Source organism: Olea europaea, chromosome 22 (assembly GCF_002742605.1).
Source record: "Olea europaea var. sylvestris chromosome 22, O_europaea_v1, whole genome shotgun sequence".
In the NCBI taxonomy this organism is placed as follows: domain Eukaryota; kingdom Viridiplantae; phylum Streptophyta; class Magnoliopsida; order Lamiales; family Oleaceae; genus Olea; species Olea europaea.
This window is the reverse complement of record NC_036258.1, coordinates 2,955,127-2,966,803: the sequence shown is the minus strand read 5'-3', so window position 1 is coordinate 2,966,803 and position 11,677 is coordinate 2,955,127. Positions and strand designations below refer to the sequence as shown.

Below are 11,677 nucleotides of genomic sequence, written 5' to 3'. Positions count from 1 at the left end.
AAATTGTTTAAATTCAACAAAAAATAATTGGATTCAACATAAATTGGGTCCAAGCCCTACCGACCAACCCAACCTAAACAAACTGAAGTTCGATCGATTTGGGTTGGATTGGGTTTAAACTAATAATTGGATTGGGTTGGATAAAAAACCAACCCACCCTAGCGCACGCCTAGCCCTAGTCCGACCAAAGAAGCTTGTAAGCAAGATTTCCCTCCTCATCATGTCATAGGTGGTCTTAACCTTATCAACGCTATGGATCATAGAACGCGTACTCAATCGGTACCATTTAACCTTCCAAAGTCAAATCATTTAGGAGGTTTTTTTCCTTTGGAATTTCAAGGGTGTTGTATAAATGCTCACATTAGAAGCATGTTTAAATTTCAGCTTTCTCCTTGTGACAGCTATTTTCCGTTTCTTTCGTTTAATTCGGTTAGTAGGCTACCACATTACATAAGATTGAGCTGGCAAACAAAGCAAGTTTCAACAACTAGGAAGTGGAATGGCGAAAGTTTGAATTTGCATTTTAAAAAAATAAAATTGAAATTAATTGAATTTTTTCTATTGGGCATAAGACTTAGTTAGTTTTAATTGTTTTTTTGTTTCAAAAAATTAGCCTTGCAGTTTAGAGAAAATTTAATATTTTTTGTAAGGAAAAGTAATAAAAAGTCCACATCAAATATTATGTACATCTCAAATGTGCAAAAATTTATTTGAAGACAAACAGGGTATGAGCAAGTTCTTGGTTCACATGATTTGCGTCTCAAAGCCCAATGAATTTGGTCAGATAGTGCTTATTGGGAAATAAAGAATCCGTGGGCCGTATAAATGTTGGCCATTGAAATTTTTTGGGCCTAGCCTATCTGGAGATCTAGGTTGGGCCGTGCCATTATGCTTAGCTTTCTCATTTTTATGTTCCTTAAAAATTAACTAAAAACTAAAAACATAATTAAGATGCTGACGAAATTTGAAAATATTCCAAAAACCCATCACCAAAGAACAAATGAACTACTAAAGAATACGCAATCTTAGTAACACTTTATGTTTACATCTTTAATGAATAATTCTTCGATTTTTGCAAGTAACATTACTTGTTAGCGTGTAATCCTTTGTATGGTGATTGAACTATATATATGGGCCTAAATCTGGTGGATTAGCTGTATTGTGTGTGACATTAACTGGTGTGACCATGAGTGGAAAGATCTTCTTAATTTAATGCTAAATCTTAATCGAATTGTCATGCTCCAATTGAGGAATGACCAATGAAAATAGAGTTAATAAATTTAGGATCAAGGGCTTTGATCCTTTGGTTTTGAACATCAAGCTTGAGGACATGCCTCTCTCTTCCTTCTTGCATCACAACAACTATTATGGTTATTGCCTTTTATTGTCTCTTTGATTGGGCTTTGCCAAAGCTTTTGCAAGGACCTTGAATCTATAAATAGAAGGGCTACGGGTTCATCATAGGAACTAAACTCTCAAAGACATCATCTGTAAGTCCATTTGGCAAAATTTATAATTAATATAAATGGTAAAACTTCATTTTCAACTATATATTTCAATGAAACTGCAAATAGTACTCACCAATGAAAAGTGCAAAGATATTCGACTTTTGGTCAACTTAAAACCATGTATTAATATGTATTTTCTTTGTAGAATTTGAACTTATAAATTTTTGTATAGTAAAATCGACCAATCCAATATATTTACTAGTTGTAGTTATCCAAAAAAATTAATTTGAGTATCAATCTTAATGAAAAATTGGCTAAAACGTAATATCCATCCTTGTGTATTTTGAGCAAAATTCATTGATAACATTTTTTATTCAACTGAAAATAGGTGCACGTTTTATAGCATCACATAAGAATAACGACACAATAAAAAGTGTATTTTCATTCTTAATAAATTTAAAATCGACTATCAAAATCTTTCATTGCCATCCAATCGAGTAACACCTAAAAAAAAGGAAGATAAAAAAAAAGTGAAAATCGTAACTTGAGCAACCAATATTCGGAGGGACCAGTAAATATCTTAGTACTGCCACGGGGACATTCAAATCCTATGGTTCTGTTATTACTGTTGGTCCTTATGCTACACACTTGTTTCAGTTCAATAAAAAAAAAAAAAAAAAATATATATATATATATATATTTAAAAAATAATATTAATAAATAAATTCTTATAAACCCCACCATATTCAACACCTTTATACAAGGGTCATTCTTTGTTTCTTTCTTGATTTAAGAGCTCTGGATGTGATTCAGAAACACATACATTATACATACACACTTGTATGTTTATGTATAACGTTTTCATTAAATGTAAAGAATGTCAAATGTTGGTGATGAAAGAAATGTCCTTTATTTCAGTTGTTACAAATAATTAGATTTCATTGTTTATCCAGTTTATGTTAGATGAAAATTCAATTGTTGGTTTTGGTTTTCCGACGGCAGGATGAAAAGGCTCTTTCTTGTGGATTAGCTTAGGTTGAGAGTGGGAGCCCTGGCTATGGAGGGGCTGCCAAAAATTCGAAAAAGATGGAGGCATCAGTAGCTGGACTTCCCCTACAACGCCTCGGAAAAAGATGACTAAACAATTGACAGGGAAACGTGGTGATACCGCATTGTATTACGCAGCTCGATGAGGAAATTCTATAGCGATAAGGGGAATTATTACTGGTTTTCAAGAGGAAGAATTGATGGGGGGACAGCCTTGTTTATAGCTGCTAGATATGTAGTGAGGGAGATGATGGATTTTTATAGTTTAGTAGCTGCTGGAATGAAAGCAAAGAATGGATTTGATGCCCTTCATATGGCTGCCAAACAACGAGAATTGGGTAAAGTTAGATAAAATGTAACTTTTTTGCCAAATGAAAATTAAGTAGTTATTTACTTGTTATGTTGCTGAAGTGGTAAGGCACTTATGGGGGTGCATCCGGAGCTCTCTATGACAGTAGCAATGGCAAACACGACAGCTTTGCATATAGCTGCGACTCAAGGGCACGTCGAAGTTGTCGACTATCTTTTGGAGGCCGAGATCTTTATGTAACTTTTTTGCCAAATGAAAATTAAGTAGTTATTTACTTGTTATGTTGCTGAAGTGGTAAGGCACTTATGGGGGTGCATCCGGAGCTCTCTATGACAGTAGCAATGGCAAACACGACAGCTTTGCATATAGCTGCGACTCAAGGGCACGTCGAAGTTGTCGACTATCTTTTGGAGGCCGAGATCTTTATGTAACTTTTTTGCCAAATGAAAATTAAGTAGTTATTTACTTGTTATGTTGCTGAAGTGGTAAGGCACTTATGGGGGTGCATCCGGAGCTCTCTATGACAGTAGCAATGGCAAACACGACAGCTTTGCATATAGCTGCTACTCAAGGGCACGTAGAAGGTGTCGACTATCTTTTGGAGGTCGAGATCAGCTAACTACTATAGCTAAAGCCTAAAAGTAATGGAAAAACTGCGCTGCCTTCTGCAGCAAGAAAGGGGCATGTAAAAGTTGTGAAGGTAAGAAGCCAGGTTTAACTTCAAGGACTAACAAAAAGGGCAAACTGCCCTTCATATGGCTGTTAAAGGTCAAAATCTCAAGGTGTTCAAGGAACTTATTAAGGCAGATCCTTTGTCGATTAATATGGTGGACACCAAAGGCGATACCGCATTGCATATAGCTACCTGAAAAGGCAGGGGTCAGGTAAATCACTCTTTTCTTTGGTTTGTTTCGAGGATTTGTAATAAATTAGATGATAAACGAGTACATAGGCCATCTTTGTTTGATGCGTGCAGATTGTCAAGATCCTTGTGGCACAAAATGAAACTGATGCAAGGGTCGTCAATAGATCTATTGTAAATGTGGTCAGCATTGCAGAGAAAATGGGCTTTTTTATCTGACAACATTAAGTTTGGCAAAATTTCTCAAAGAATATGTGCCTTCATACCCCGAGCAAGAAAGTGACGTTGAGAAATTGGATGCAGTTGATGCATGGAAGCATTCCGATTTCTTATGCAGAAATTATGCACTCAACGGGCTGGATAACACATTATATAATGTATACTGCAATGCAAAGTCCGCAAAAGAACTGTGAAAATCTTTGGACACAAAGTACAAAATCGAAGATGCCGGCACGAAGAAATTCATTGTCGGTCGTTTTTTGGATTATAAAATTGTTGACAGCAATACTGTCATATTCCAAATTCAAGAACTTCAAATCATACTCAGCGACATCCATGCCTAATGAATGAAACTAAGTGAATCATTTCAAGTCGCTGCACTGATTGAGAAATTACCGCCTTCTTGGAAGGACTTCAAGAATTATCTAAAGTATAAGTGGAAGGAAATGAAACTTGAAGATATCATTGTTCGGTTGAGAATAGAAGAAGACAATCGCAAATCTAAAAGGAGGAGTGGTACATCTCATTCGATGGAATCAAAAGTCAACATTGTAGAAGGAGGTTTAAAGACTAGCAAAAAAAGAAAGCACAATGACGAAGGGCAAACTAGTTCTTCACAACCTGCTAAAAAGTTCAAGGGCAATTGTTACAATTGCGGTAAGGCAGGACACCGAACCAAGGACTTTCGAAAGCCAAAAAATGTTAAGGGAAAACCTCACCAGGCAAATATAACAGAACATGACACCTTTCTGATAAAGTACAAGAAATAAATCTTTCTGCGGTTGTCTCTGAATGCAACTTAGTTGGAAACACTAAGAAATGGTAGGTGGATACTGGAGCTACTCGCCATATATGCTCAAACCGCGAGATGTTCTCTACCTACAAAGCAATGGATCATGATGAACAACTCTACATGGGAAACTCATCATCTTCCAAGATTAAAGGACATGGAAAGATAGTGCTGAAAATGACAAGTGAAAAGGAGCTCACTTTGAATAACGTTCTTCATGTACCCGATATTCAAAAGAATTTAGTATCGGGTTCCCTATTAAGCAAGAACGGGTTTAAGCTAGTATTCGTTTCAGACAAATTTGTACTTACGAAGAATAAATTGTTTGTAGGAAAGGGCTACTTGAATGAGGGGCTCTTTAAGTTGAATGTAATGACTGTTGTACCTCCAATTATGAATAAAAATACTTGTTCTTCATACTTGCTTGAGTCGTTTAATATTTGGCATGAACGATTATGATATACAAATTATAATACTTTGCGTAGACTAATCAAATTGGATTTATTAATAAAGTACGATTTAAATCCTAATCACAAATGCGATATAAGTGTAGAAGCCAAAATGACACGTTTACCCTTTTGTTCTGTTGAAAGAAGTACCGAACCTCTAGATTTAATTCACACTGACATATGTGATCTAAAGTTTGTTCAAATGAGAGGAGGTAATAAGTATTTTATTACTTTTATCGATGATTGCACTCGATATTGCTATGTGTATTTACTCAAAAGCAAAGACAAAACAATTGACGTGTTTAAACATTACAAGTTGGAAATTGAAAATCAACTTAGTAAAAAAATTAAGGCTATAAGAAGTGATAGAGATGGTGAATATGATTCTCCATTTCAACAATTCTGTTTGGAACACGGAATAATTCATCAAACTACCACGCCTTATTTTCCTCAATCCAATGTTATTGCTGAACGCAAGAACCGAACATTAAAAGAGATGATGAATGCTATGTTGATAAGTTCTGGATTACCGCAGAACTTGTGGGGGAAAGCTTTGCTTTCTGCCAATTATCTTCTTAAAAAATTACCACATCGAAAAACGCATAAGATACCTTATGAAGTATGGAAATGTCACAAACCTAATTATAAATACTTAAAGGTATGTGGATGTTTGGTCAAGAGAGTAGTTCCTAAACCTAAAAGGGTAAAGATAGGTCCTAAAACTATTGATTGTATATTCATTGGTTATGCCTACCATAGTAATGCATACAGATTTATGGTACACAAGTCTGAAATACCCGATGTGCATGTTAATACGACTATTGAATTAAGGGATGCTACATTTTTTAAAAATATTTTTCCTTATAACATGCAAAGTGAATCAAATTCACAGAAGAGATCTTGTGAAAATGAGGAGGCTGTAGATCAAGAACCTATAAATGAACAACCTAGATGCAGTAAAAGGGCTATGACGTCAACCTCCTTTGGGCCTGACTTTCTAACATATTTGTTAGAAAATGAACCTCAAAGCTTTAAAGAAGCTATGTCATCAACCGAAACTTCATATTGGAAAGAAGCTGTTAATCGTCAAATTGAATCCATACTACAAAATCATACATGAGAATTAGTAAACCTTCCTCCCGATAATAAGCTATTGGGATGTAAATGAATTTTCAAAAGGAAAATGAAAGCAGATTGATCAATTGATAAATATAAGGCAAGACTTGTTGCTAAAGGTTATAAGCAAAAAGAAGGTCTTGATAATTTCGATACTTATTCTTCTGTGACAAGAATCACTTCCATACGTATGCTTATTGCGATAGCAGTGTTGAAATGTTTGAATATACATCAAATGGATGTTAAAACAACTTTTCTGAATAGAGAGTTAGATGAAGAAATTTATATGGAGCAACTTGAAGGATTTGTTGCCCCGGGACAAGAAAAGAAAGTGTGTCGACTTGTTAAATCACTTTATAGATTAAAGCAAGCTCTTAAAAAATGGCATGAAAAATTTGACACAATTATCATGTCAAATGGTTTCAAAATTAACGAGAGTGACAAATGTGTTTATGTCAAGAGCACTCAAAATGGATATGTCATGGTATATTTATATGTAGATGACATGTTGATTATGGGTAACAATGATACCATAATTCACGCTACTAAAAGGATGCTAACAAACAAATTTGAAATGAAGGATTTAGGTGTGGTCGATGTTATATTAGGAATTAAAATTTCTAGAACATCCAATGGTATCATATTGTCTCAATCACACTACATTGAGAAGATTCTTGATAAATTCAAGAAATATGATATTATTCCTATGAAAATACCTATGGATGCCAGTATGCATCTTGTTTCCAATACTGGTGACTGTAAGTCTCAATTGGAATACTCTCGAATTATTGGTAGTTTAATGTATATCATGAATTGTACTCGACCTAATATTGCTTATTCAATTAGTAGACTAAGTCGATATACAAGCAATCCAAGGGCTGATCACTGGAAGGCAATTATTAGGGTTTTAGGGTACTTAAAACATACCAAAAATTTTAGATTGAACTATTCGAGATATCCAGCAGTACTTGAAGGATACTGTGATGCAAATTGGATATTAAATACTAAAGACTCCAAGTCAACAAGTGGATATGTCTTTACACTTGGAGGTACTGCAGTATGATGAAAATCTTCAAAACAAACATGTATAGCTAGATCAACGATGAAATCTGAATTTATCACGTTAGATAAAGCTGGAGAAGAAGTCGAATGGTTAAGAAACTTCCTAGAAGATATTTCATGTTGGATAAAACTTGTGCCTGCTATATGTATCCATTGCGATAGTCAATCAGCAATTGGTATGGCACAGAATGCTATGTATAACGGCAAATCTCGACATATACGTCGTAGACACAATACCGTTCGACAATTGCTCTCTACTGGCATTATCACTATAAATTATGTGAAATCAAAAGAGAATATTGCGGATCCGCTAACTAAAAGTTCAACAAGTGAGCAAGTTGAAAGTTCATCGAACGGGATGAGATTAAATTCGATAAAATAATCAAAAATTTCCCTGGTGGCAACCCAACCTAGTTGATTGGAGATCTCAAGATCCAGGTTCAATGGGACAACCGAACTATGAAGAACTTAGTAAGCACTGGGGAGATTATCACTCCTACCTATTCCTATGATGAGCCAGTGCCTAATTGCCGCGAAATAGGTTAAGTTATGCTTTTAATGGTTTCTATGTATTGATTCGTTCAAGTGGAGTATAGTAGAATACTCTTTATGAAAATCAACTATGTGGGTGAGAAGAGGCCGCTTCTAAGGGAATCAGATGAAGATGAATTCTCTAAAAAACACTCATGAACTAGGAGGTGTCCAACGCCAAAATGGACACAAACGTGAGAACCAACTGTGTTCAAAGAGAACTGTGTGACTTCTATTGTCTAGGTTTACATTAACAGCTGACTGTTCAAAACAACTTGCTACCGATTGGCTAAGTAAATCCGATAGATTTTATTAGGGAAAGTTCAAAGTCTTTGGCTACTTATCTTGATGCAGTTTTCTTCAATTTTCTTCAGAAAAACATATCAGATGTTATTGTTTGGAAAAGACCGACATATTTCATTCATGTGGGGGATTGTTAGGAAATGGTATGAAATGGGTCAACTTTGGACCCAAATTTCAGTGGGACCCACATCTTAATTAATACGGGACCTAGCATATTCACGTTCTACTCCGCAAGGTGATGAACGTGGTACATTTATTTATTGAAAACCATTTAGAATTGAATAAAGTATTTAATGTCAAAGTAACCTACTTAAAACTATGAATTAGTGAAGAATTTGATTTGTCCAAATACTTATCCCACATAGGAAAGTTATGAAACTTTGATGTGGTTTATATGGTGCAAGTTTGGGAATTGTGTTTGGACCCCAAGGGATACCAATAGTCTTTGGAAGGGGGAGACCTATATCCTATCGGGCTCGATCATAAGCCCACAGCGCGCGCCGCCACCGTCGTCCATCCGACCGACTGGCCGACTTAGCACGGCACGAGCACGTGCCCGTGTCCGAGTCCGAGTTCGGATTGGTGCGGGTGCGTCCTTGCACTATATTAATTTTTTGGACAAAATTTATTTGAATTTTTGGACCAAATTGTATACAACCAAATTCTAGGGTACTTAATAAAATTTATTTTTTCATTAGCTTTTTCCGGGTAATTTTTTTGGATGGTCTATTAAACAGATGACTGTTAACCGACCAAACAGTCGACTGTTAACTGTCGACCATTAACCAACTTAAAAGACACAGTATTGAACTAACGTGTCTGTTGGAGTTTTGGAGGTTGTCTGAACAGTGACGACTGTTCTGGAGGATATTCGAATGGCCACGAACAAATCTATAAATAGCTTGCCCTACTGCCAGAAAAATCAAACAATTTTCATTGCAAATTTTCTCCGCATTCAATCTCATTATCCCTCTAGTTCTGATACTGTTTTCGAAGTAAAAACACTTCGTTGCGTTTGTTGGAATTCCAGTAGATTGTTGTGCTGCTTCCATAGGAGACGAAATTCGTTCTATCCTGGGAAATGATTGCTGGATACCTTAAGTACCGTTGAAGGCAGCAAAATTGTTTTAAGGAAATATTGTGAAATCGGTGGGCTCGAATTTAAATTTTTATAGTATTGTTACGGTAATTCTTTCAGATTGTTTGAAGGGAAAACTTATACTCCAGGACTAACAGTTCCCATATTGCATCCATCCTGCCGGAGCAGGGAGTTTTGAGGGCCAAGGCACTCGAGCCATAGGCAATAAATCCTGCAGGCGAGCTGAAGCAAACAGTGAGCGACATAAAACGCAAAGTTCACTATAAGTTAGAACACACATGGCAAACTAGAAAACGCATGCAAAACGTCGCCAAGCGCATCAACAAAATGCAATCTGAGGGCCTAAACAATGCCATCAATTCCAACAATGAGGTGGCAGTACTCATAGCTACAGTTGCATTTGCAGCTGTTTTCAGCATTCCTGGACATTTCGTTGACGACCCTATAAATATCCCAGACGGATAGCAAATATCACGCCAAAAGCCCCATTTCTTATTTTTATCGTGTTCGACTATTATTGAGCTATTTATCTCTCTGGCTTTCATGGTGGAACAAACCTCAGTGGTCGTGATTGAAAGCAAGGCTAAGAAAGAGATGATGGCGAACATGAGAAGTGGTTAGCTATTGGAGTGACAATTAATCATAGGAACATTATATTGGCAACAAAAATAGGTACATTGTGTAATTGGGTGATATTGCATCTACTCGAGTCTGAAAACAAGAGGACTCTCAAAGGAATTCTCGTGCTAGTAGATCTAAATCCTGGTCAACATCTGTGCTATCTGATTCAGAGGTTTTGGACAATGATTTCTAGAAAATGTATGCAATTTAAAAGTCTCCCAACTACCCTCAAAATATATTTTCTGCTTTGAGTATAGTGAATTTATGGGTCATCTTTCTTGGGGATGTTCTCTTTGCTTTTTCTTCGAATGAAACGATTAAATTTGCTACTATAAGATTTAGAAATCGTTAAAGCTTTCTCGTCCTTGTTCCTCCTTTACCCTAAAATCAAAGTTACGAACTAGGGCAGACGTGCATTGTACAAGTTGAAGTCAGGAACATGAACTTTTTCACCGTATGAGAGTATGGTTGTGTGGGAAGTCACTTCTTTTTTGAAAAAGCATCTAACAGACACAATCTTATTGGAAAAAGGAAACAAATAAGAAAGACATTTGAAAAATAGTTATGTGAGAAAGAAACAGATAAGAATATACATACATTCTTTTCGTCTCTTAAAATTATAGGACAACTTTCTTCTTCCATATTGTAATCTGATAGAAATGTTGGAATAATTAATAATTCCATATGTGGGCTTCACATTTGATTGCAAAATTTTACGAGTTAGATATATGGCTCATAATGATATTTGTGTTAGGGCCAAATTTATTAAGCGATCAATTGAGCCTTTTACACCTTACGTGTTGTAATTAATTTTATGTGGTAGTTTAAAGTATGTGGGCCGAAAATAAACTCTAATTAGAATTCTAGTCGTAATGGGACGACTCAAATTATTTCCTATATATAAAGGCTAGGTCCCCTCTCCTCTCCATAGATGTTTCATTAGCTTGCCCCATTGATAGCTAATGCTTTTGTGAGGAGCAAGGAAAGGAAAATCTTGACTACTATTACAACTATAATTCATATCAACAATGGCTTCCGCAGGTATGAATTCGTTTTATTAATTTATTGTATTGTGATTCTTAATTCTTAGCATGCAATTAAAATTCAACAATTGGTATCAGAGCCTACATGTTAAGATTAGAATCCTTCGTAAAATAACTATATTTTTCAATTCCCACTTTTGAATTATGAAATTATGGATACCAAATTTCCCGTTGTCGGCTTCCCATATATTTCAGTCAACCAAAAAAAAAAAAATTCTGCAAACTTTTCAACATTGTATGCAAAATTGTATGCTAACTTTAAATTAAATTCCAAAGTGATATAATTTACAGTAAGTGCCATGTGAGATTTCCCTTTCCTTCCCTTTTTTTTTTCTCTACTTAATTATTATATATGAAGGATGACGGTAGCCAGATCACTTCAATATTCTCTTTCTCAATTCTCAAAATGAAATCCCCGTAGTGGACTCTTCAGGGAGACGTTTATGGATAAACTCACAATCACAAATTACGTGAATTAACTGCCTTTATTTTTCATCATGTATTTCATCCTCCGGCTGCTGCCTGTTTGGCTATCAGACACCGATAAAGCCGCAGTGGCAGGAGAATTCTTTTTGGGCTTTCTGTACTAAGAGGGTGCTTACATCCAAGTTTTAAAAAGAAAATTATTTTTGGAGAATTCTTTTTGGTAGGTGAATACTTTTTCAAGGTCTCTGTATGTGTATGCATGTCCATATATAATTTCCTTTTCATTGAAATTTTGTTATTTTGAAGAAGCCAAGAATACGGGTTTTGATTTCCCAGTTGGATCTTGATTGC

At 35.6% G+C, this 11,677-nt stretch overlaps 1 protein-coding gene across 1 annotated transcript; it reads left to right on the top strand.

Annotated features, from left to right (window-relative positions):
- The first annotated feature begins 3,301 nt into the window (after positions 1 to 3,301).
- LOC111371206 (ankyrin repeat-containing protein At5g02620) lies at positions 3,302 to 10,068 on the top strand. Its single transcript, XM_022993103.1, is given in 8 exon segments — positions 3,302 to 3,507; positions 3,509 to 3,689; positions 3,782 to 3,868; positions 9,372 to 9,696; positions 9,699 to 9,748; positions 9,750 to 9,837; positions 9,840 to 9,965; positions 9,968 to 10,068. Coding segments are annotated over 8 exon segments (1,164 nt in total).
- The last annotated feature ends 1,609 nt before the right edge of the window (positions 10,069 to 11,677 follow it).